At 36.8% G+C, this 26,751-nt stretch overlaps 1 protein-coding gene across 1 annotated transcript; it reads left to right on the top strand.

The window, feature by feature from the left end:
- Positions 1 to 512: 512 nt before the first annotated feature.
- Positions 513 to 26,341, top strand: LOC108980148 (isoleucine--tRNA ligase, cytoplasmic). Its single transcript, XM_018950998.2, has 28 exons — positions 513 to 953; positions 1,048 to 1,201; positions 1,862 to 1,927; positions 2,224 to 2,367; positions 5,011 to 5,231; positions 5,380 to 5,545; positions 6,482 to 6,595; positions 6,898 to 6,995; positions 12,796 to 12,874; positions 13,067 to 13,225; positions 14,771 to 14,860; positions 15,468 to 15,601; positions 16,114 to 16,273; positions 16,402 to 16,485; positions 16,646 to 16,858; positions 17,663 to 17,788; positions 20,825 to 20,962; positions 22,014 to 22,117; positions 22,222 to 22,285; positions 22,857 to 22,945; positions 23,059 to 23,200; positions 23,850 to 23,913; positions 23,993 to 24,060; positions 24,322 to 24,444; positions 25,182 to 25,247; positions 25,734 to 25,845; positions 25,933 to 26,024; positions 26,107 to 26,341. Exons 1-28 carry the CDS (start codon positions 574 to 576, stop codon positions 26,200 to 26,202), a joined length of 3,546 nt encoding a protein of 1,181 aa, XP_018806543.1. The 5' UTR covers positions 513 to 573; the 3' UTR covers positions 26,203 to 26,341.
- Positions 26,342 to 26,751: the final 410 nt, after the last annotated feature.

Raw genomic sequence — 26,751 nt, 5'->3', positions numbered from 1 at the left:
ATTGATATGAATTTATATGATACGTTAGATATAATTTACAATAAAAGTAGTTTTATAATTTAAAGTACTACGTTAAGTATGTCGGTTTGTGAATTTAATTTTATAAAACTTTTTATAGGCAAAACATTCTCTAAATTGAATTGATTGTCCCCTGACAAGTTGGGTGGATTGAGGATAGAAGCCAACCCAACAATCTAAGAGGAAGATAACAAGTTTCTAGCAGCAAAATAAGGAATGGAAAGTGAAGTAGATGCCACCATCCATTCCCATGCTCAAAAGCGCAGTATATAGCACAAATTATGGACAGCTAGGGAAAATGTTTTGGCTGTACGGATGTAACAATCGATTCCGGGTCACATTGTAAAATCTCAATTTACTTGGCAGGCATTCCTTCGCCATTTAAAAAATCAGAAAATTCTTAGGAAAAAAAAAAGGAAAAGAAAAAAAACAGAGTCACTTCGTCGACCCGATCTGATCCGACCCTTAACTCTTTCCTATATATATAAAACCACATCCGAATTGGCATGCGTTGAAACTCCAAAACCCTGATTCTCTGTCTCTCTCATTTCCGCCATGGACGAAGTTTGCGAAGGGAAGGATTTCTCCTTTCCAAACTACGAGGAGAAGATCCTTGAGTTGTGGAGGGAGATCAAGGCATTCGAAACCCAGCTGGAGCGCACCAAGGACCAGCCCGAGTACGTCTTCTATGACGGGCCTCCCTTCGCAACGGGGCTCCCTCACTATGGCCACATCCTCGCCGGTACCATCAAGGACATAGTCACCCGCTACCAGTCCATGAACGGCCACCACGTCACTCGCCGCTTCGGCTGGGATTGCCACGGCCTTCCCATCGAGAACGAGATCGACCGTCGCCTCGACATTAAGAAGCGCGAAGATGTGTTGAACTTGGGGATCGATAAGTACAACGAGGAGTGCCGTAGCATTGTCACGAGGTGAGAGTTTTTATTTATTTTTAAATTATGGCTCATTACTTTATTTGAATCGCTATCGTGAATTTAGTACTCGTTCTTGTTTTTTTCTTCGTAGGTATGTGCAGGAGTGGGAGAAGATTGTTTGGCGGACTGGGCGGTGGATTGATTTCAATAATGGTTACAAGACTATGGACTTGAACTTCATGGAGACTGTGTGGTGGGTCTTTGCTCAGCTTTATGACAAGGGTCTTGTGTATAAAGGTTTCAAGGTTAGTTTGGAGTATCTCCTTCTATATTGGTTTTTGGGAGTAGGCTAATGAAGAGTTTATGGTTTTTTCATTTATTTATTTTTTACGGAGGTATACGTCTCGTGTACATTAGTCATGGCTATTGTTTTCGTCAATTAAATCCTGTTACTTATCAAATTTTTTTTTTGATGGAGTGTCGTAAGTTGATTTGGTAATGAATCTCTTAATGAAATGATGGCGATCCTGAATCGGGTGACGATAGAAGTAATGGATTTCATTTCTGAGTTCCTTTTATTGATTGTGCTTCTTATGGTTTCCAGAAAGTTCGACAACTGAGAGGAGGTTAAACCTTTCAGTTTCATTGTTTTAGTCTCTTTTTTCCCCATGTTTTGTAAACTAATGATTCTATTCAAACGCATGCAATGGTTGTATTAGGTTTAGTTAAGTATAATTTTGTTGGCTGCCACTGGTAGTGGAAGGTTATAGTATTGGATTATACTTTCTTCTATTTTCTTGTTTTCCGAGGCCCAAAATTATCTTTTTGGGTTGAAATTTCTTGTTATATGTTTCCACAGTTTGGCAACGGGGGGTATATATATATATTTTAAATGGGTTCAATATAATTATATGGGCCAGTCTTCTCTATTTATGCGTTTGTAATGTTTATTTTTTGTCCTTCAGGTCATGCCATACAGCACTGGTTTGAAGACGCCTCTATCTAATTTTGAAGCCGGTCAGGAATATCGGGTTTGTGATCTGAAACTTCTGTTTACCATTCATAATGGGGTGAATTGCCGACAGAGTGTTATTTTTAGTCTTTCTGTCAAATTTTGTTTGAAACTATGTAGATTTCTTTAATTTTTTGTTCGGTCACTATTGGCCATGTTACCAAGTCAAATTCGTGAAGTAGGATCTGGTCAATGTTGCAGTTGAACTGCTGTTTTGGTTTTAGAGACTGATAGTTATGACCGTGTTCACTATTATTTATTCAATCTTTAGTTCTTATAGTTTCATGTTTATCTGACTTTCCTGGAGTGACACAGGATGTGTCTGACCCTGAAATTATGGTGACTTTTCCAATAATTGGTGATCCGCATAAGGCAGCCTTTGTGGCTTGGACAACAACTCCGTGGACCCTTCCGAGTAATCTTGCCCTTTGTGTCAATGCAAATTTTGCCTATGTTAAGGTCAGTTTAATTTGTTAGATTCTGCAATACTTTGTACGCATTCACTTGCATCACATACACAAGGGCTGTCTGAAACATGCATTAATGTTACCATAAAATGGCTCTCTCACTTGAGTTACCTTAGCCCTGGTGTTCATATAACTTGTTTGAATGCTATAAAATATAAATATAATTTTAGCACATTTAGCGTTTAGAGTGAGTTGATGCTGTCCACATTCAAGGGTGAGTGTTATAATTAAATTTTAGCCTAAGTCTGCCTTTAGAGTGGACTAGCTATACTGATTATCGTTGTCTTGGGTTAAAAAACTATTATAGTTGAACCACTCTTTTTTTTCCCCCTTCATATTTTTGTCGGCTTGTGGTGGGATTCAAGCTTATACAACTGCACTTGCATTAGGTCTTGTTGTATGTGTTTTTCAACATATAATTAGGGTACTACAAGGTAATTGGTGTTCTTTTTATTTTAAAATAGTATTATATATATTGCACATCTTTTTTTAGTAAGAAATTTATTAAAACCACGTAATTAGGTATAGCCCAAGTACACAGGAAGTATAGAAGAGAAACACCTAATTACAAGCTAAAGCTGAAAAACAACACGAAAGTCCTTGGAACTAAACCCATCCATTACAATAACCGAAGGCCAAAGCAACAAAGTATGAAAAAATAAAGACCTAATCCCATCCACTGAGTGTTCTCTATTGTCGAAACAGTGACCATTCTTCTCATTCCAAATACACCACATAAGACAAAGAGGAACCATCTTCCAAACAACCGCTATTTGACGATTTCCTTGAATCCCTCTCCAACTAGCCAAAAGCTTTCCCACACTCTTAGGCATCACCCAAGCAATGTCAAGCTTGACAAAGATCTCATCCCACAAAGCCCTTGACACATCACAATGAAGAAGAACGTGATACGCCGACTCTCCACACCTTTTGCACATAAAGCACCAATCCATTGCAACGATACCACGCTTTCTCATCTTATCAATAGTAAAGATTTTCCCATGAGAAGCCAACCACCCAAAGAATCGGACCTTGAGAGGCACTTTGCATCTCCAAATATTTTTGCAAGGGAAAAAATCACTAGAAGGATGTGGCACCAAGACTTTGTACAAAGATCTAACCAAAAATTTCTTATTACCAAGCTGATTCCAGATTAATCTATCCTCCCCTCTAGATTTTAAATTTAAAGCATAGAGCAAGTTGTAAAAATCAGTGATTGCCCCCACCTCCCAATCATGGGCATCTCTAAGAACACTCTCATTGGATTAGCCAAAGTTAAAGGACAGTTTTGATGAATGTAAGATAAATTTGACTTTTAACTATTCCATTCACATAAATCTTCACATTAGAATAGCTATTTTTTTATTATATAATAATAAAATAATATAAGATGAATTTAGTTTTGATTATTCACATCAAATCTCCACATTAGATTATACATTTATTCATTATATGGTAATGAATAATTAATAATTTCAAAAATATTTAATTTTTTTAATTAATAATTTATTTAATTTTATCATATTTTACTATTCTACTTGTTATATGTTAATTAATAATCATGTTCTTATTAAATTAATATATCACTAAGTCAAATTAATATATTAATTGTGATAAAATCTGTGATAAATAAAAGGGAGGGAGAAATAATTAATAAAATATATATTTGATATATGTACAGTAACCTTCAAATTTGAAAAAACTTTTGAAAGTTACTGTAGCTAAATTCTAAATATTTGAAATTTGACTAATCCAATGTGAGCATATTTTACTCTTTAATAGCTAAATACTCATTGGATTTAGCTTTTAGCTAATCCAATGAGAGTGCTCTAATAAAACTTACTGACCACAGAATAAAAACAGCAGTGTTGCTCATGCAATCAGCTACAGAAGTGCCTTTATCCGAAGCAATTCTAAAGAGGGAAGGGAATGCAATCTTCAAGGCCACGTCTACATACCATAAATCATGCCAAAAACTGGATCTAGTTACCCCTACCCACTTCAAATCTGAAATTTCTGAAGAACTCCCCCCACCCATTGCGAATGAATTTCCACACTCCCACTCTTACTTCATTTGAGCACCAACCTCCATAAATACTCCCATATTTTGCATTAATAACAATCCTCCAAAGAGCATCCCTTTCTTAATGATACCATCACAACCATTTCCCTAAGAGTGCCTTATTGAAAGTTTCCAGCTTTCTAATCCCCAAATCTCCCGAATATAAAGGAGAACAGATCTTATCCCACTTGAGCAAGTGGAATTTTTTCTCATCCTCCAATCTGCCCCACAAGAAGTCACATAATATTCTTTCCATTCTATTAGCGACTCTTGCAGGCAAAGGAAATAAACATAGGAAATAGGTTGGGATATTAGATAAAGTGCTCTTGATTAAGGTGATTCTACCACCTTTGGACAAGTAGATCCTTTTCCAGCCAGCCAACTTACATTCAACCTTATATCGATTGCACATCTTTGCTTGCATTCTTCTTTTGTTGTAATTAACATCGTTGCGTAATGGTTGACATGTTTTCTCTCTTTATTTCATTAATTTTCATTTAGCTTACATTCAGCATGAGTCTTCTTTTGTTACTTGTTATTAGAGTATCTAATTGGTGTCCGAAAGAATACCAGGTTCGCAACAAGTACTCTGGAAAAGTATATATGGTTGCTGAATCTCGTTTGCCAGCTCTTCCTAGTGAGAAGCCAAAACCAAGTATAGCTAATGGATCTATTCCTGACACCAAAAAATCAAATCCAAAGACCAAGGGATCCTCAAGTGGTAAAACGGGAGACGTAGTGGATTCATATGAAGTTTTGGAGAAAGTTTCAGGGGCTTCACTGGTGGGAATGAAGTGAGTGCCACTTTACTTTTTGTTCATCCTTACTACTGGTTTCCATATTACTTCGAGATGATTATTGTTGTTTTTGGGAATTCTTTTTATGTAAAGTATGATTGCATTTTGGGGTGGATCACTAAAACTGTAAGAATGTGTACAACAGGTATCAACCATTGTTTGATTATTTTATCGAGTGCTCTGAGTCTGCATTTAGAGTTATTGCCGACAATTATGTTACAGATGATAGTGGTACTGGGATTGTGCATTGTGCGCCTGCTTTTGGTGAAGATGATTACCGTGTTTGCAGTGAGAATCAAATCATAAGCAAGGTTTTCTCCCTTCTCCTTTTTGGATGCACTTAATGGTACAAACTTTACATTTTTAATCATTTGATATAGTACAGTTAGACAAGGTTGTTTTTATGTTCCCTAATTCTCACACTTTTGAATATAGGATTTGTTGAATTTTTATGTTCTTTTAAATTAGTTCTTGTACCCACCCATGGGTAGCCCAAGTGGTAAGGGCGAACTTGTGTGCATGCGCCCCATGTCACAGGTTCGATTCCCCTTGGGATCAAACTGCAATTTAAGTGGGAGGCCATGGTGGTGGGTTGCTGTGCTAGTCTCCCCGGGGGTTTAGGTTCCATGGTGAGTCCTAAGGGCTTTGCCGTGGGGTGGTTCCCCCGTCATAAAAAAAATAGTTCTTGTACTTTTTTGTCTTTATTTATGTACCTTTAATTTCTTTTATATATTTTTTTTGTAAAGATTTTCCTTCTATACTTTCTATTCACCGTTGTTGTCTAGATGTGTATATTGGATTAGTTCCTTATCTTTTGATTTTGATTTGGTTAGTCTTGAGGGGATTTCCATAGATGGTGGTCTAACTTGGCTAGGACCTTGGGTAGTGATACCCGATAGTGAATGATACGGGTGGGTACATTACTTGGGAAGGAGAAATTCTTGCTCTTTATAATGGCTCAAATGGGGTTCCAGTTGTATCATTGACTAGTCTTTTTGGAGTATAGGCCCAGACGTGGCTTGGGCTTCTTTTGGTGTGTTACATTTGTTGATTCTAACGATCTATGTTTCAATTTTTTACAATTTTTTTTTATTGATGTTTCTTGATTCTGATGATCTATCGTATGTTTTTTTTGAATGTGTCTTTATTGATGCTCAAGAACCCAAAGAAATTGGCAAAACATGTGTGCATGTTACTATTCTGGGCTCTGGTTGCTTAATGTCTTCCTTTCTCGTGTTGTCTTGTAGGGAGAGAACTTAATTGTAGCAGTTGATGATGATGGCTGCTTTACGGCAAAGATTATCGACTTTAGCGGGCGGTATGTCAAGGATGCAGATAAGGATATTATTGAAGCAGTTAAGGTATGGTTTATATATATATATTTCATTTTGAGGATGCTTAAAAATCGACAATGATGATATTAGTGAGGGTAATCAGTATGAAACGACTGTTAATTTTACAGTACATAAATGCCTTGCCTGTAGGAGTTGACTTATTTCCTTCATAATATGATACCTACGTTTCGATATATTATTGTTGACTGATGTTAAAAGGATTTTGAAATTGAAGTTATTTTTTGGGTTTCATGTTGTATAATTTTATACCCATTTCTAAATGCTTTCTCTCATTTTCATTGTTCTGTGGTTGTTCTTTGTATTTGTAGGCAAAAGGCCGCCTGGTTAAGTCTGGGAGCTTTATGCATCCTTATCCCTTCTGCCCAAGATCCAAAACTCCTCTTATTTATCGAGCTGTTCCAAGCTGGTAAGTTCATTTATCAATATTTTCTTTTACCTTAACTGCAGTTATATTGAAGCTATGTTCTGTTCTTTCACTTTAGTTTTCAAAATGCAAAATACTTTGAACTGTAATTTTTTCAATGCGTCGATATGTTTTAGTTTTTGTTGAAGTGTCGATTATCCTTCTTCTTTTTTAATAAGTAAGAAAATTTTATTTATTGAATGAAATAGTCAGAGACCATGTACACATGAAGTATACAAAAGAAACACCTAATTATATTCTAGGATCATGAAAAGAAAACAAAAACTCATGAACAATTCCTCCATTAAGTACAATAGCAGAAAACCACTGAAGCAAGGAGAACACAAAAAATTTTCAGATTTCATCTACAATATGCTCCTTATTGTTAAAACACCGCTTATTCATTTCCATCCAAATACACTACATGATGCACAAATGAATCATCTTCCACGCCGTTGCCACTTGAGAACAACTACGAGGCCTTTTCCAACACGCAAGTAAGTCCACCACTCTCTTAGGCATTACCCAAACCAGCCCAGCTCTACTAAACACACCATCCCATAACACCTTAGCCATCTTACAATGTAAAAGTAAATGATCCACTGATTCACCATCTTTCTTGCACATGAAGCACCACTCCCATAACAATCATGCCACACTTCCTCAAATTATCAATCATCAAAATATTCCCAAGTGATGCTGTCCAAGTAAAAAAGGCCACTTTGGATGGCACATTTTTTTTATAAATAAAAATATTATATATATAAATAGGAGTAACCAAGTACACTGGACGTATACAAGAAAACATCTAGCCCATACTAGAGAGCTCCTAATGACCCAAAAGCCCGTGAAAATTAGAAATCAATCCAAAATACACAACGCCCGAATTGGAATAGAACACACCTCCCCATCTCCAACCCCTTGTTTCCCTTAAAGACTAATATTGCTCCCGAATCTCCCTCTACGAGGACGTCTTCATAAAGCCCTCTCTTTAGTCTTCCCTCGACTTGAGCTACCTCCCTTAGCGTCGTAGTTGATTGTCCAAGAAAGACGCTTCAACTCTCTGCTTTTCTGAAAACTTTATTTAGTTTCAAGCGAGTGGTCCACCTCAATCCAGTTATTAGTGCTTTAAATTGGTTTTCACATTCTCTATATGAAAGCCCCACAATATGCTGAATCTCGTTAACTTTATGTAGAACCCAATCCGATGGTGACCGCTATATTATTTATCGGATGGAGAGAAACTAGGGGAACAACATTATCCCTAGACACAGTTCCCAATTGCACTCCCGACCCTAGGCATTCCTCCTCACAAGGCACCAACAAGAAACCCATAATTTCATCCTCGCCATATCTTGCATTCAAATCCCGAACCTCCTCAACAACTATATTGTTGCTGTTCAATGTTGCCGTCACTATTAAAGGTTCCTTCACCTCCAACATAGGTGTCGTCATTTCATCGACGAGGACATTGCTTGTAGGTGCCCCACCCCCTGACGATCCTTTATGCGCCACTTTGTCAGACCCTACTGCTCCCTTAGGAGGCATAGAACAGGTAAGGGAAGCACTACTTTTTGTTACCCCATTTTCATCTTCTGAAAGAGGCTCGTATGCTTCTTCCAAAGTACTCAAAACCTTGGAAGGACCTCCATCTTCAACTGAAAGTGATCCCTGGAAAAAAGTACCAACCCCATTTGCAACTGGTGATTGAGGGCAGTTAGACGACAAGCTGCCGATGTCCTGAGTGATACCGGCGTAAACTGTGATGTCAGCGTTCGACTACCCTATCTGTGACGACGTTGAAATGCCCTATGCCGGCACACTTGAGGCCTTCAAACTTGTAGGATCCACCCCTCGCCCCCCTCCTCTGTTTTCGATCCACCACCCAAACCCGTGACCAGGTCCAGCCCCTTATCCACTTTAATCATAAGATCTCTCACATACTCTATAACTCCCATCAATTGAGCTCTTACAGCCCACAAGACCCCCGCCACTTCTCCCACCCTCAAACACCCAACAGAGGCAGCCATTCCACTCTGCAACACATGGTGCTTACCTTCCACTTCTCCCAATGTCACCTAACAACCTTTGTCTCCTCCAAGTGCCTTACCCTTTCTTTCCACCACGAAGCTATTCTCTGTCGGACTACTCGTTGGTGACCTCAACACCTAAGTGTATGAGACACCTTTGACAGAGGGAGGCCTTCCCATTGTCTTTCCATCAACAAACTCCCCTTTGTTTGCATGCTTCAGATCAGAGGCTTTGGATCCAGTGATGCTTCGAATGGAATGCATAAAACATTTTCATCCGATGCCATTTGCACCTTTCGGGATCACCAACAAACCTTTACTCCTTCCATTCCAAAAATCTGAGAGTTGCAAAAAACTGCCCCTTGCGTTAATATGATGTTGAATGATGATAACTCCATTACCTATTCTTAGCTCCCTGAAGAATCCCTCATGACAAATGAGTTGTAAGCATTCCTCTATCCCCTTAGCCACCCATAAAGCTGCCGTCCCACATAGGCACATGAACTTCGCCATCATTTTACTATGTTTAGAGATGCAAAAACTATTCCTCCCTATTTCGTAAAAACAAAAGTTTTTTATTCCACCTTCGACCACCTCTCACCATCCATTTGAGACGAATCCGCGTCGGGTCGTCATCCTTTGATCCCAAATCACAGGATCAACCATCTGCTTTCTATACGGGAATAGAAAGCAGATCACCCTACATCATTGTCCTCAACTTGCAGCGACATGAAGATGGTTCCTTTGTGTCTCTTGTGGTGTATATGGACAGAACAGAATGAGAGATACTTCAACAACAAGGAGAGAAATGTGGGGAAATTATGGAATTTTTTTGTGTTTTCTTTAGTTCAATGGTTGGCTGCTATTGTACTAAAGGGAGGGAGGGAACGTTCACGAGTTCTTATTTTCTTTTCAGCTTTCTAGAATGTGATTTGGAGTCTCTTTTGTATATTTCCTATGTACATGGGCGTTGCCTAGTTTCATTCAATCAATAAATTTCTTACTTATAAAAAAAAAAAGAAAACAGATCACCCTCCATTAGAACAACTTTAGAAAATACCAGAACAACATGCAACATTTACATGCACAAGCCGTCTATTTGTCTTTGAGGAAACCGAGAGGAATATGGTTGAAGAAGGATTTTCCTTGCTGTTGGAGCTTGGCCTTGTATGTGATGGACCAGATCTGCGTTGACGAAGCCTAGAGGAAGGCTTTCTGTGAGGATCCCGGTCGTCGGAGGGAGGGCTTTCGCTGGGGTGTCCTCCTAGGGATTGCCGGAGCCTGTGGTTTTGTCTATGGTGGCCACAGGTTTGATGGCGCCTGGCAGATCTCGTTTCTCTCTCTCGTCTTGTCTCTATAGTGTGTGGGGGCTACACGTTCAGACTTCCGATGGTTTGACGACGACAGCGACGACACAGAAGGGTTCGACATCATAGTAGGATTGAGTGGGTACGTTGGGTACAACGGCACAACATGGTGGAGTGGGTTTAGTGGGGTTTAGTGGGTATGTTGGACGGCACATGAACTCTCCAAATACTCTTCCACGGAAAAGAAGATTGATGCTGAACCATCAACACCTTATAATATGACTAACCGAAATTTTTTTATTTCCCATATGCTTCCATAACATCCAATCCCTCTCATTTCCTCCAATATCCATAGAATACAACAAATTGAAAAAATCTGCAACCTCATCAAGTTCCCAATCCTGAACAGCTCTAATAAAACTAACATCCCTCTGCACAGCTCCATTAGAACGAATCAACAAATCTGAAACGAAAGCCTGCTGATTTGCAACCATTCAAAAACTAGCCGGAAAAGCTCTCAAAAGAGCATGCTCACCACACCAAACATAAAATCCTAAACAAATTTTTGAACCCTCTCCAACATCGAACTTAATTTGTTTCACAAAATTGTCACACCCCTTCCTAATAAATTTCCAAAGACTCACACCATAAGTCCCCCTACTCTCCTTTGAACACCAACCTCCCCAATCACTCCCATACCTTCGATCAATAACCTCCCTCCACATTGATTCCCCTTCCATTTGATACCTCCACAACCACTTTCCCAATAAAGCCTTATTAAAACTACTCAAATTATGAACCCCCAATCCTCCATTAACTAGAGGACAGCAAACTCTATTCCAATTCACAAGATGGCACTTTTTCTCCTCTCCCACCCCACCCCACAGCAAACTCTATTCTTGTTCACTTTTGCATATGAATTAGGGTAATCAAAAGCAAATCAGTTTTAAATCTTAAAATCTCACCTAATTTAAAGCAACTATGGACTGCAAATGGGCTGCCATGCCAACACGTGGACTGCCGGTAGCTTAGATGGGTGTTTTGTGCTCAGATTTTGCTGATATGGTGGCAGATAGGGCTGTTCAAATTTGTCTAAGTGCTGACCCGAGCTGACATTCTGAGCTGATACATACTGGAATTCTGATTTGCTTGGCCAGCAGAAGTTTTGATTTATTTCTAAATCCATCGGGTTGGATGACCAAATGATACGTGCAGAATCTGACTTCCGAACTAACCCGCCATAGATACCTTAAAAAGATAGAGGGAATGCTAGATATAAGTCATTTTTTAAGAAGCAATTACACGTGATGGTATACTTCAAAAGCAGTTCAATGACCATTCTTGTGGAGCTCAAACAAAATTTGGCACCCACTCTTTTTTTCGGTTAGTGATAATTTTTCATTATTATGCGGAAAACAAGTACACAAGAAGTATACTAAGGAGAGAGCTATCTAGAAGAAGATAAAGATACCAGAAAGTCTGGTGGATATAACCCAGTCCAAGATAAAAGAGTATTGATAAAATAAATGTGTTGTGCTCCGCCAACTTTTGCGATCCTCAAAGATTCTGTCATTCTTTCCTTCCGAGTGCACCAAATGAGCAAGTAGGAACCATCTTCCATGTAGTTGCAATTTTCAGGCTGCCACTTAATCCTCTCCCGGAATAAAATAGACTAACAACTCTTCTAGGCATGACCCGTGCCAAACCAATCCGACTGAAAAGTCACTCCGCGTTGTACTCACTGTCTCGCAATGAATTGGAAGATGATCAATGGACTCCCCACCTCAGACATACAATACCAATTGATCACTGCGATGTGTCTTTTATGTTTTTCATGGTAAGAATCTTCCCTAAAGAGGTTGTCCAAGCAATGAATGTAGCTCTGAAGGGAACCTTTGTCCTCCATATATTCTTCCATGAAAATGGGTTATTATCATGAAGAATTAGGGTACTATAGAAGGAACGAACGCTGAACAGCTGTCTATTGGACGACAGGGCCTGGAGAATCTTATTACGAAGTTAAATACTACAAAAAAGCTAACAAAATATAAACATGTGAGTTGAGTCATGCTTATAGAAGTTGGATGCATTTAATTAATAATCCTAAAGTTTTATTCTAGCTTGACTCGTTGAATAAACAAACTGAACTAATTTGAATAACTCAACTTGAGCTGTTCATGAGTAGTTCAGTACCCTGGTCATAATCCAATTTATGTGGGAAAAGTGGGAGTCAATTTTCCTATTACCATCTTCTTGGGATGCATTGTGATGCTGCTAAAAAATTGGGAACTACTCCCCTGTTCCCCTTCTAACATAAATCTTTGTTTTCAAGACACTTTTGGGGAGTGGTAGACGTTACAGGTTCACTGCCTGTTACGAGTTAGGGATACTCATTATAATTTCTATATGTTTTCCTTTTATTTTGTATTTTTTCTCTTTCCTCTTTTCTTATTGGTATTTGTGTAGGTTCATTAAAGTAGAAGAGTTGAAAGAGAAATTGCTAGAAAACAACAAGCAGACCTACTGGGTTCCTGATTTTGTGAAGGTAAGATATCCCCCTTAAAACAAGACTGGTGACTTATTTTTTATTTTTGTATGCTTTTTTCTTCCCCTTTCAGTCTGAGTGATTCTGTAATCATTGTTGTGTATGCATAAGTGACGATGCTTAGGAAATCCAATTGTTATAGATTTTTTAGTTGTTTAAAACCTCTTTTGTCGGCTTGTGTTCATGCTAAAGGAAAAGCGCTTCCACAATTGGCTGGAAAATGCAAGAGATTGGGCTGTTAGTCGAAGTAGGTTTTGGGGTACTCCTCTTCCTGTATGGATCAGTGAGGATGGTGAGGAAGTACTTGTCATGGACTCCATTGAGAAACTTGAAAAGCTTTCTGGTGTTAAGGTTTGATCTCTCTCTCTCTCTCCCACACACACACACTGACACTATTTATGTGTTCGCAGCTTTTATTTGTCATGTATATTAGTTCTATTGTCTTTTTAAATCATTGCCTCCAATCCTAACATCTTATTAAAAATGCATCCAATCTTTAGTATAAATTGACTATTTGATTGGGCTGCTTTGTTGGATAAGCTGAGTCTTCTAGTTCATCTGAATTACTATCAGAAAAAGGCTTAATCTGTGCAAAGCACTGTGATTAGGAGGGTTTTGGAAGTGATTGGGAAAAAACAGTTTCACTAAGAATTTTATTTAAATCTTCCTTTTGTTGTGCTTTTCTTATTTTCTTTTTTTTGTTGGGTGGGGGGGATCTTGCTCATGACTAGTATGCAAGGGTGGAAACGCTATCCCTTTTTGGGAACATGAAAATGCCTTCTTACTCGACCCATATAAGTGAATATACATATACTGACACATCCTTTGAGATCTGCTCATTTTGGAAGCTGTGTGCGTGCTTGTGCCCATGAGGGTGAGAGGCTGTTTCTATTCTGTTGCCGAACTTAGTATGTGATTTCCAAACCCAATATTTCATGGTTATGAAATTGTCCTTTTTAATGAACACTTGCCTAGATGATCTACTCTTCTTAGATGGAGATCGAGGTACCCGTTTTTAAAGTATCATTGTTTGTCTTTATATTTAGTAATACGACAGTTTGTGCATTAAATGGTTTCCACACTGTGGATACTGTGAATTGCATGGGTTTTATATATGGTAAGTGGAGGAGAGTATTTCCTTTGCCCGATTCTGGTTGGAAGGAGCCAATTTGAGGCTATTTAATTTGATAATCCTGCTGTTCCTCAATAGTATAGGGAATATTGTTGTGGTACTGAATTTCGATTGTGCCTGAGATGTCTAGGGAGCACAATTGAGAGTTAGTAGTGCTTCCCCCCACCCACCATTTTCTTTCCAAGAAATAGGAAAAAGGCTAACTTTAGTTGATGGAGGCCAAGAAAATGGAAAAAGGCTCACATTAGTTGATGGAGGCTAATCAAGAGTTAGGAATTATGAGGTTAGATCTATTTTCCAGATGGAGGGGGAGATGTGAATATAGGTTGGGCTTAGTTTGTGAAAGCTTTCGCTTTTTCCAATGGTTCTCCTAAGGTGGGTTGGAAGAACTTTCACTGTTTTCAACTGTTCTCCCAAGGTGGGTTTTCTTGCTTCATTCATTTTACCCCTTTTTGTGGGGGCACAGAGCAGATTGTGCTTTTCTGGTAAATAGTCATAGAGAATGCATGCTATTTCTGGTTGTTGTATAAGCACCTGTTTTTATTTTAGTGGTTGTCCTGTTATGCTTTATTTGAAATCTGTTGTGGACAGAACAGTAGGGTGTTGAAGGAAAATGTGCTCCTTAGCGTAGGATCATGATCTGTTTGGTTTTTCTATTGCTGTTCAATTTTTGTGCCACCATGGTATTCATTCCATCTAGCATTCCCTGCTGCCAATTATTTCTCCTTTGCCTTTTCTCATTTTGGGTAATCTGCATTGTACAGGTGGATGATCTGCATCGTCACAAGATTGATCATATTACGATTCCCTCTAGTCGCGGCCCTGAATTTGGTGTCCTTCGACGCATAGCTGATGTAAGATGTCTGAATCAGGGCTATGCAGTGGAATACCCAGACTTTCTTTTTTTGGAACTGTTTTTTCCTCAGTAGAATTCCAATTTGGATAATCACTTTAATATAGTTTTGATTTTCAGCTCATATATGCTCATTCAAAAGTAATATACTTATATGTGATTCATATTTGAATTGAAAGACAAAATTGTAGGAGAATCCCTGTCTCTTCATATGGAAGGTTTTCGTGACTTTTAAGTGTCCACACCCAGTTCTTTCATAGCATAAGTTTTTTTTTTTTTTTTAAAGGAAGATAACGCTCTTTGTTGTCATTGACGTTAGATCTTGTTGTACCTTCTGACAAAGCCTGTTAGTTACCCTCTTTGGGTGGTGCAGCAGCTCATTTTGGAGGAATAAAAAGGCATAGGTTTCTAAACAATTGGGGAAGAACTACATGTATCTTTTAGCCATATCGTTTATGCATCTCATTGTGCATTTCTCCATTGGTATTAAGGATGGCTTGAAGTTTCCGACATGCCTTTTTTCATGTGCCTGATAAATAAAAACATGTTTTTGTGGTCCACTAATTTTCTTCATGGTTTTAATGATAATTTTGTTGGTTATCTTTCAGGTGTTTGATTGTTGGTTTGAGAGTGGGTCCATGCCTTATGCTTATATCCATTATCCATTTGAGAATGTTGAACTCTTTGAGAAAAACTTTCCTGGGCACTTTGTGGCTGAAGGGCTGGATCAAACACGTGGATGGTTAGTTTCTTGTCTTTTATATATTTTTGCTTTGTAATTTTTGCCAGATTTGAGAATGATTTGAATCAAATACTTTCATAGTTGTTGATAAATACTTTGCATTCACAATCAAATACGATTCCTCAATCAAATATTTTAATCAGTTTATTTTTTATTTTTCACAATGCCATTCCTTTGTATGTTCTGTTCACATTGCATTTTTGTTTTTTATTTTTGTGCTATCATAATGTGAGTTACAGTTATTTTTTCTGTCACTTGCTTTAATGTAAATGAATCCAGTTTTCTGTAATTTATGGATGGTAATCCATTAGCTTTTTTTAATGATAATAAAATCCTTTCGAGTCTCATGATATTTGTGTTGATAGTCTAATGATAATGATTACTAAATATCTCAACTGCCTAAGTGGAACATTTTTTTTCTTTGCACTACACTTGAGGAACATCAATATTTCCTAGTATTTAACTGTGCCTGATTGTTGATAATATCTATTCTTTGTCTTTTCACTCTGCAGGTTTTATACTCTCATGGTGTTGTCTACTGCATTATTTGGAAAGCCTGCATTTAGGAATCTCATTTGCAATGGACTTGTCCTGGCAGAGGATGGAAAGAAGATGAGTAAAAGTCTGAAAAACTATCCTTCACCTTTGGAAGTCATTGATAATTATGGAGCTGTGAGTTATTTTACAAAACCTTCTATCAGCGTCCTTTTATTATGATTCATCAGGTTTCCTGTCGTGATTTGTTCTGAGTTTTAACTGCTTTCTCATACTATGGTGTATATCCCATTGGCTATGTTCAGGATGCATTACGATTGTACCTCATAAACTCCCCAGTGGTGCGTGCAGAGCCCTTGCGTTTCAAAAAGGAAGGAGTTCATGGTGTTGTGAGTATTGTGCATCTATTGCTTGAATTCAACTTTTGGATAAGAGTTCCAATTGATTTTATTTTCAATCATTTTTGTTGATATCTAATACATTTATTTTTATCTTGATATACTCTAATATATCCACATCTCTGTTTCTTATGGTTTAATTTCTTCCCAGGTCAGGGATGTTTTTCTTCCCTGGTACAATGCATATAGATTCCTTGTTCAGAATGCTAAGAGACTTGAGGTTGAGGGATTTGCACCATTCATACCCATTGATCAAGCCTCTCTCCAAAATTCATCTAATGTGCTTGACGAGTGGATCAACTCTGCTACACAGAGTCTTGTTTATTTTGTCCGCCAAGAGATGGATGGTTATCGCCTTTACACGGTTAGATATCAACCATTACCTTGCAAAAAGTGGATTACTGTGTTTGTATTACGAGAGACATCGTATGACATATATTTTTAGTACTACTAAAAACAATTTTTTTTTTGATAAGTTAGTACTACTAAAAACAATTATGTACTGAACCATGGAAAAAAGCTTTGATATATTATATTGTCTTGTAAAGTGAAGCTGATGTGGCCAAAGTCCATATTTACTCTCAAATGGATTTCATTTATAGAATCTTTTATTTAAGAAAATTGTTGAAGTAGCTAAAATTTTCCGTTATACGATTTTTTGAACGGAAAATTATTATACTGGCTTGTCATTTTTTGTTCTTTTTTTTTTTTTTTTTTTTTTTTTTTTTTTTTTTTTTTTTTTTTTTTTTTTTTTTTTTTTTTTTAACTCTATTTATTGTTTTATGTAACTTTTTGTAGACATATGGGTTTATCAAGTATACATTATTTGGGTTGGGTTGAGCTTGAGTTGTATTTGGACTACTCTTAGTAATACATTATGAACATTTAAACCATCTTGATGGACTAAAATAATGTGCATTGGTTTTTAGAACTTCCATGAATTTAAGTATATGCATTGATTTTGACACTTACCAATGCTTCCCCATCCCATATGGCACACCTACCTATGCTTTTAGATATTATGCATTTAAGTTGCTGTATCAGTTCTAAATAGTTTTATTTCCCTTCTGACAATGCTGTTCTTGTTCTTCCTGCTGCTTCCCCCCTCCACATGAAATTGTACGTTTCGATTCCAAATTCACTATTAATGGCTCTACTAACTTTATAGGTGGTTCCATATCTCTTGAAGTTTCTTGACAACTTGACAAACATATATGTACGGTTCAACCGTAAGAGACTTAAAGGTCGTACTGGAGAAGAGGACTGTAGGACAGCACTCTCAACTCTTTACAATGTATGATGGAAGTAACACATGCTCAATACCACTGCCTAACTCTGTTGGTTTTTGTTAATCTTGATAGTGCTTTTTGGTTACCATTTTTGTTTGGTCGAGTACCTGCTACAATTTTTATTTTATTCGGCAATCACTATTATTTAGCTCTATGCATGTGTAATTTCTGTAATGCCCTTTTACTTATAAAAAAAAATCTGTAACACCCTTTTCCCCTAGGGTTAGGAATGCTACACGTACCTAGCTTTGCATTAGATAAGAGATCCAACATAAAAAAAACTTTACCTCATTTTATTAAAATCATAAAATTGAAGCACAATGTAGAAATTGTCTTGATAATTGAAAATAAATATCATCATGACACGTGTGAAAACATTTTATTATTCAAACTAGGGATTCTTGTCCAAGTTTGAATTCCCATCTAAGTCTGGCCTGCCTACTCTTCAATCATCCTCATCACTTGGACATTTAAAAACATAAAAATATACAAAAGTGACAAATGACTAAACTAGGAGGTTTTACGAAATTAAGTGTAGGTTTTACTTCAAAAACATTAGTACTTATATATATATAACTTATGGAACAACCAAAATATCACATATTCCCACGACTAAAGTAACAACAAATTTATCATATCCAATAAGTGGTAAACAATCACGTAATGGAAAAGATATTTGTCATCTAAGATTGAATAGGCAATACTTATAAAAAAAAGATTGAATGTTCATTGCATAGATCACTAAACTTGTCTTTTGCTTGATTTATGGTTAACGCATATTAACCCTTGTGCAAGGTTGTGCACTGGTCCCACATCCTATGCGCACAGGGACAACTGCTAAACTGCTTATAATGTAGCTTATCTTTGGTGTACCACACCTTTTACTTTTACTTCCATCTGGCTGCACTGATCCCACATCCTGTGCAGACGGGCAACTGCTAGACTGCTCATAAAGTAGCTTATCTCAGGTGGACCACACGTTTACTAGTACTTCCATGTGGCTTGCATATCAATCCATAACTTTGCATTAGCACTATGCATCCCTTATGACCATCTTTTTATGCTTAAACATTCATTCACATTAATTATATGGTCTTATAAGCTTTTCATGGCATACTTAATAATATGTGAGCTAACATGACATTCACATCAAACATGCGAACGACATAATGACATTACTACTGTGAACGCATCACATCATAGTCTTCATTATACATCATGCATGCATAAATAACTTGCATGCTAGCATAGCTTAGGTACATAAAAGGGGCTTTAAATTAAGGGCCATATATAGCATGAATACCTAGCATAATAATCTAACAATACCCTTCAAGCAAGAACAAAATGTTATGACACACATAAGGGTATAATCATGTTGGTTATTCTCTTAGCTTTGACAAATAAATGAGCATATATGGAGAGAAAGAAGCAATAAAAGCTTTGAAGTTTGAGGGAAGATTGTGGAGGTCCTTGAGGCTTCCTTTTTTCAATCTCTTTGTCATTAGATGGCAACACATTTGTTTTTTATTAATTTCTTTTTAATGGTTTTCTTAACCCCTAGGGGTTGGCTCAAGGGGCAAGGGACTTGGTATCGAGGGTATGGCTCCCTCCTCTAGGTTTAAGGTTCGATTTTGGGTGTAACAAATTTTTAGAGGCCACGTACATTAGTGAAAGCCTGATGATTTAGCTGATCCGTGTGATGTGGGCACGTTGCACCACGGGTCCGAGGTTTAGTGAGGAAAAAAGATGTTTTTGCATTGTCTTCAGGGTTGTGATACTCCATGTTAAGAGAGTAAGGGATTGTGGTGAATGAGATTCCACATTGTTTGGGAGGGAGAAATTCTTACCCTTTATAATGATGATTCCAATGGACTCTAATTGTATAATTGACTTGTCCTTTTGGAGGATGGGTCGACATCTGGCTTGAGCTTTCCTTGGATCATCACAATGGGATCATAGCCCCTAGCCAATGCGATACTCCATACTAAGTGAATATAAGAAGGGTGAATGAGATCCCATATTGGTCGGAAGTGAGAGGTTCTTGTGCTTTATAATGATTCCAAGGGGTTTCAATTGTATCATTGATTAGTCCTTTTGGAGTATGGGCCTAGATATGTCTTTGGCTTTTCTTGGGTCGTTGTAGGGGTTGCTCGTCATGAAAAAAAAGTTTTTTAATGGTTTTCTTGGTCCTTATACTTTCTATGATTAGGTTTATCTCTTGTATCCCTCAATGTACTTGGGTCACGCCTTTTTGCTAATTAATAAGTTCTAACTTATAAGGGTGTGATTTGTCTTATGCTCATTTGGACACTTGGAGTATCTCATAATTCTGTAAATAGTAGTGAAATAATTTGAGTTAAGATGCTTTATTGGGTTTTGGAAAAAGAGAGAAAAAGTTGAATAAAAATATTATAAAGTTAAAAAGTAGTTTGAATATAAAATTTTAATATTATTTTTGTTTTGAATTTTGAATAAGTTGTATTGATTTTTGTGTTTTGTTTTGAAGTTTTAAAAGTTGTAATGATTAGGTGAGAAAGTTGAAGATTTGAAATTAAAAAGTTTTTTGTGTTTGAGTGATGTTTGGGAGGGAAATTGTGAGAAGTTTTGAGAATTTCTCATCTCATTTACTAAACGTACCCGTAACCTTTGGTCACTTTTTAATTTATTCTCACCCACACGCATAATATTTACAAGGGAGAGAAAAATGAGATGTTGCCTAGATAAATGTGTACTGTACTGCATCTCTTCATATAACTATTAAAGATATGATTTGGATGGGATAGTATCTAAACTCTAGTCTTACTCCTTATTTGCCTATGTAAACTGATACAATTAAAAATGTGGGAGCAATCATCTAGCATTTTCTGCCTCTATTAGTTATTGAAACAGTTCTCTTGTAGGGATTTGCTTACATCACATATCTGAGTCTTTTATTTTTGAATTGCTTGGTTATTATCCATTTTTTGCTGTAACATGCCAATTCTTAGATATTGGGGTATGCCTATTGGGCCATCATAAAATTCACTTGTCTTATTTTTCAGGTCCTTCTGGTGTCATGTAAAGTAATGGCACCATTTACACCATTTTTTACTGAAGTTCTGTATCAAAATCTTCGAAAAGTTTCCAATGGATCAGAGGAAAGCATTCATTATTGCCAGTTTCCTCAAGAAGAAGGGAAGGTATAGATGATTTTCCTTAGGGCGATTTCCATCTTATGTTGCCCTTTCCATACATTCCTTGTTTTTGTTATTTCTTAAAGTTTGTGTTCTATGATTGCATATACTTGACCAAGTAATGAGGGTAAAGCTGCATATGAAGATCTTATCTAACTGATTAAAAATTGCTTTTGGTTATTCCAGCCATCACATTAAGGTCAATTTGGATGTCCTCTATGCAAATATGATCGTATCACGCAAATTTTTGGTTACACACCGTTGTGCAGTCCCATTATCTTGAATTTCTTAATTGTTGGATGAATTTCAATATATCTTATTAATTTTCCAGCTTAATAACTATTATCAACCTTGCCGTTCAACTGCATGCCAATTAAGTGGACCTTCTTAGTAGAAATTTTCACAGCTTCCATATCCTAGTATGTTTATTCTATCTATATTTATAGTACCAATCAATTCTATGCTACTAGATTTAACCAAGTTCTTAAACATACTCCCAGATATCTTCTTTATTGCCTTTATGACTGGGAAGAAACCATTGTACCGATGTAGCTTTCAATTTGATTATCTTGGTGGCCATCTTTGTGGACCTAAGGGAGGAGAAAAACTTTGTGCTATTGATCTTTGGACCAATGGCATTGCTTGCCTACATAAATAAGACATGGAGGACAAGATCCCTGGTTTAATTCTGCGAGTACCACCAAAGAATGTAGCTAGACCAACATACCTTTTGTAACTTGGAGACTCTGTGAGGCCTGTGGTCTTGGAGTAAAATCAGAACAGTTAAATAACAAATAATGTTATCCCAAAAAGTATTTGGTACCATTAAAAATTACTGTGTCATTAAGTGAGTCATTAGTTTTAGTGATTTTTCTACTTTAACCACATATAATGTGGGTTTAATTTTGGTCTTGACCATCATTAAGGATGCATGAGATTGCTGCATGGTAACGCTGGTTTAATTTGGTTGTTCAAGCTATGTCTGATGTTAAGCTTTTTTTAACTTTTTGCAAATTCCGACAATGTTCAATTGCTATTTCAAATTTTTTGTTCTCAGAGGGGTGAACGAATTGAACAAAGTGTTACAAGGATGATGACTATTATTGATCTTGCCCGCAACATTCGTGAGCGGCACAATAAACCTCTTAAAACACCACTAAGGTGAAGCTTCACTTTTGATGTTTTTGCTTTTTCTTTCGAGTTCATATTCTCATATCTGCCTTCACTATTTTGTGTTTCTTTTATTCTTTTCTGAGCAACTGCAGGGAAATGGTAGTAGTTCATCCTGATGCAGACTTTCTCAATGACATAGCTGGAAAGTTAAGAGAGGTATATGAACGTTAATCTACGGTGTACATGTGTTTCTTCACACTTGTAGGATCAATCAGGTGTGCTCATAACCAGTGGGTCAACCTTGCTATTAGCTTGGGGATAAAAGTCTTCTTTGCTATTAATAAATCCTATATTTTTCAACAACTATCTTGTTTGGTTTTGGTCTACCCTACTAGCTGTTCATCTAGGTACTTTTTTTCATAGAAAAAAGGAATCAGTTAATTCTGTATTAAAAAAATACTCACATGCTGATTTTTCCAGGGTTAAATCTTGAGGTTATGTCTGTGCATAACTTCTATCCAAACTTTATTTTTCTTCATAGGATAATAGAGTGTGACTGAGCCAGACTGTTTCTTACTAAATACTTTTCACGTTCAATATATACAAAAGCTTTTTTTCATGTTAGCACGGTATAGTTGTTACTATAGGCACACTGAAATGTCATGTATAATTTCACTTACTGATGTTTTTGCTCTGGGCTGTCATTCCCCCTGTTTAGGGCCATCTCTTATTTTACTTCCACAACCAGGGCTGCCTTTTTACTTAGTTGATTCCATTTACATTGCAGTATGTGCTAGAAGAACTCAATGTACGTTCTCTTGAGCCATGCAATGATACCTTGAAGTATGCTTCTTTACGTGCAGAACCTGATTTTAGGTATGTTATAACTGTTTTACCCTCAAGAAAGCTATACTAATTTTTATCTTTAAGAAAGCTTTGTAATCTTGTTTGATGCTTCTGCCTGATGGCATTTGGTGGTTTTCTTCTAGTGTGTTAGGCAAGCGGCTTGGAAAATCTATGGGAGTCGTTGCTAAGGAAGTCAAAGGAATGTCACAGGAAGATATTTTAGCTTTTGAGAGAGCTGGCGAAGTTACTATTGCAGGTCATTGTTTGAAGCTGACTGATATTAAGGTGCTCGTCTTTTTTACTAAATTAATCTCCTGTCCTGTTCAATACATCTGCAAAACTATGTTTGATTTTTATTTTAATGTGTACATGGTCTTGTACATAGATACATTTTTCCAGGTCTTGAACAGCTGGCAGAATAACCAAATTATCATCATGTATAATACCTTGGAAATGAATATGTTCCTTCGAAAAGTGATTTAAGGGTTTGAAAGTGACTGCCATGGCCTTCCCATTGATTTGATTTTACGCAAGAATGTGGTAGAAAGAATTCCATTGTAGATGTGAAAAATCTTACCCACTCTGGCAAACTTGGAAGGAGTTTGTGTTTTTTTGTTTGATCATCTTAGTGGCGTGGACAGGAAAAATTGTAGAATTTTAATATGAAGATTCATTTCTCTCTATTTATTTTTGACCATAAAGCTCAATGAATTACTGTTTTCATCTGTTCATTTTGACTGTAGAAATGTTATCTTCACACTCTGATTTTACTTTTTTGATACTTTGGTCTAGTACACCATTCAAAAAATAGACAAGTTGTAGTGGGGCATACCTATAATAATTTTTAGCTGTTTTGTAAAAGAGATAACAATGTGGTATTTTGATTTTTAGGGGCTAAAATACTGCTAATTCTCATATTCATATTAATTTTCAGGTTATTCGGGATTTCAAATGTCCTGATGGATTTACAGAAAAGGAGATTGATGCAGCAGGAGATGGTAGGAATTACAAATGACATCCAAATATAATTTATCTTGTTACTGTTGTCTGTTTTACACACTATATACCATGTTTCAGGTGATGTTTTGGTGATTTTGGATTTGCGTGCGGATATCTCATTGTTTGAGGCTGGTGTTGCTCGTGAGGTGAAGTGCAAACTATTGTGCTTCTTATAAATACTTTATATGATTTCTAATCATGTGAATTCCATCAACTTCTTGCCGTGTGGAATACATTATGCATGCAATGTTGTGTATTTCCATTCATGTTTTTTTCTGTAATGACTTCTTTGTTGTTGAGGGCTTCCTTAATTTTTCTCTTTTCTCAGTTCGTATTCATTGAAGTTGGTATTCCCAAACTGGCGACATATGATGATGACTGGATTCTTTAAAATTTTACAATTGCAGATTGTGAATAGAATTCAGAAGTTACGGAAGAAAGCTGCCCTAGAACCAACTGACATTGTGGAGGTTTACTTCAAATCTTTGGATGAAGATAAATCACTCTCAGAACGAGTTTTGAGTTCCCAAGTAATATTGTCTTTATCCATATGAGAATGTTTCTACTTGACTTTTTATTGATATAGGCTGGGTGGGAGTGGGGAAAGAGCATTAACCTTCTGATTATTGTGCTGCTAAAGGAGAGTATCGCAATAGATATTTATGGATTTAGAGAAACTCATCAATCTGTGATCTTTATTCTGTTTTCGACTTTCCCAGAAAGTTCTCTATTGGTTGTTGGAGGATACTAGTTTAAATTTGATACATTATTCTTTATCAAGTTGCCAGGAATTGTGAAGGATTGAGTTGCACTTTGACTGGATATGTGGTGTCAGATTTTCCACTAATCCAGATGCCACGTCATGTGCATTTACGTGCAAAGATAATGCATTCAAGCTTATGGGAATTTATTTATCATCTGTTTCTTTACTCTCTTCAATGGTTTTCAGTAATAATAGGAGTTACCATTTAGGTGGATGGCTCCCCCACCTTTTTTTTCACATTTAAACCATTTTTTCCCAAAGCCTTTGTTTTCCAGGCTTTTCTGTTCCCATTTTTACCAGTATTATGTGGAGAGAAAGAGATTTAAATGTTTCTGTTTGCTCTGATTGCATTTGAAAATTTCGACATGTGAACGATTGTAAAATCTTAGCTCTCTCAGTTTAGTTTAATAAATAAGTGATTTTTGTGACCCGTCATCTGTCTGACATGCAATCACTCTTTATGTGAAGTCCATTCATTTATAGCTCGGTTTATTTTATTTGCAGGATTCATACATTGCAGATGCCATTGGCTCCCAATTGCTTCCTTCTACTATGATGCCATCACAGGCAGTAAGTATATTTTTGTAACAAGTAATTGGTATATTTTTTTAACAAGTAATTGAAGATTTTATTGAAAAGGAAAAAGGCATAGCCCAGGTACACAAGAAATTTGTAAGAGGAACACCTAATTAGAAATGGGAGAAATAGGAAAAGAGACAAGGAAATCATGGAAACCCAGGCCATTAAAATCTATAGAAGCTACCCATAATCAGCATGTCATTTGCATCAGCTTGGAGCAAATTTTTGAAGGACAATCTGCTATAACTAGCGTTCAAAATCAGCATAAATTTATATTATATCTTTTTTTTCTTGGAAAATAAATAGTTCTAAATAGTGCGTACAAATCCTTTTACAGTTTGGACTTTGGAATCTTTTTGCTAACAAAAAAAATGGGGTGGGGAATGGTGTCTACTTTTAAACGTAATTTTGCTTTCTGATGGCCCAGCAATGGTTTGACTCATATTTTTGCTTATCATGTGTTGCTGAAATTTCAAGGTCATTATCGGCGAGGAGACTTTCCATGGGATCTCAGGCATGTCATTTGTTATCAGCTTAACAAGACCTGCACTAGTGGTCAATCTAGAAGCCATTCTTGCACTATATGCAGGTTGGAATGCCCATACATGTTTGTCCCACCAATGAAGTCCCCTCTCTCTCTCCCTCTATGTGATAGAATGTTTATGAATGGTTGCAGGAAATATGAAGTTTGCTAAAGGTCTGCAGACTTACTTGCTATCAAGAGATCATTCAGTTTTGAAGTCGGAGTTTCAACTTGGGAATGGGAAGGTATGTGCTCCAAAAGCTTGTATGCTTGAGCAAGTTTAGTATTTGTCTCATGGTCCTTTTGTTTATCCTTATTCTTCTGCAGATAACGGTCAGTTGCATTGAAAACTTGCCTCCGGTTGATTTGTTATTGGGGGAACACCTTTTCTTGACGGTTGGCGATTATACAAAAAAAATCTGAGTGACTTGATCCTTACATAAGGATCCCATCGTTTTTCTCCTAATGGAATGTCACATTCAGGCAGTTATAATTTATATTCATTTTTGTTGTACAAATTCATAGAAAGCGAAAGTAAAATGCAAGACTTGTTTCAATCTCATAGCTCTGCTCTTTCGAGATTTTTATTTATGAGGTTAGACTTGGATTATTAAGATGTGCATTATTTTTTATCTTTTGCTTTCTTTTGTTTTAAATATTCGTTTTTCCAAATTATAATGAGAGAGAAAAAAAAATTTAGTCTGTCTTTAAATTAACCGCATTGGGTTTTACGACATGGAAAGTCCTTTCCATTGTATAATAATATTACTTGAAGGTACGAGTTTCTGTGAAAGTCTCTGCAGTCGCAAAGGGTGCCTTATTCCTCAATGCCTTGTTAAAAGCTCTTCTCTAATGTATCTCATATTACTTGCTGAAAACAATTGTAGATGTTACCGATGTCTTGTAGTTTTTCAGTCAGTCTGTTAATAACATTTAGAACAAGTGCTGACCGATTTCCATTAACAAGTTATT

This window comes from Juglans regia, chromosome 7 (assembly GCF_001411555.2).
Source record: "Juglans regia cultivar Chandler chromosome 7, Walnut 2.0, whole genome shotgun sequence".
Classification (NCBI taxonomy): Eukaryota; Viridiplantae; Streptophyta; class Magnoliopsida; order Fagales; family Juglandaceae; genus Juglans; species Juglans regia.
This window is presented reverse-complemented; position numbering and strand designations above follow the sequence as displayed.

What these genes read in the sequence shown, in the direction of transcription:
- LOC108980148 (XM_018950998.2), top strand. Translation starts at nt 574, where the DNA reads ATGGACGAAGTTTGCGAAGGGAAGGATTTCTCCTTTCCAAACTACGAG. An exon ending in CAAATTTTGCCTATGTTAAG is followed by an intron (nt 2,368 to 5,010) that starts GTCAGTTTAATT and finishes AAAGAATACCAG; the next exon opens with GTTCGCAACAAGTACTCTGG. An exon ending in GCTTCACTGGTGGGAATGAA is followed by an intron (nt 5,232 to 5,379) that starts GTGAGTGCCACT and finishes TGTGTACAACAG; the next exon opens with GTATCAACCATTGTTTGATT.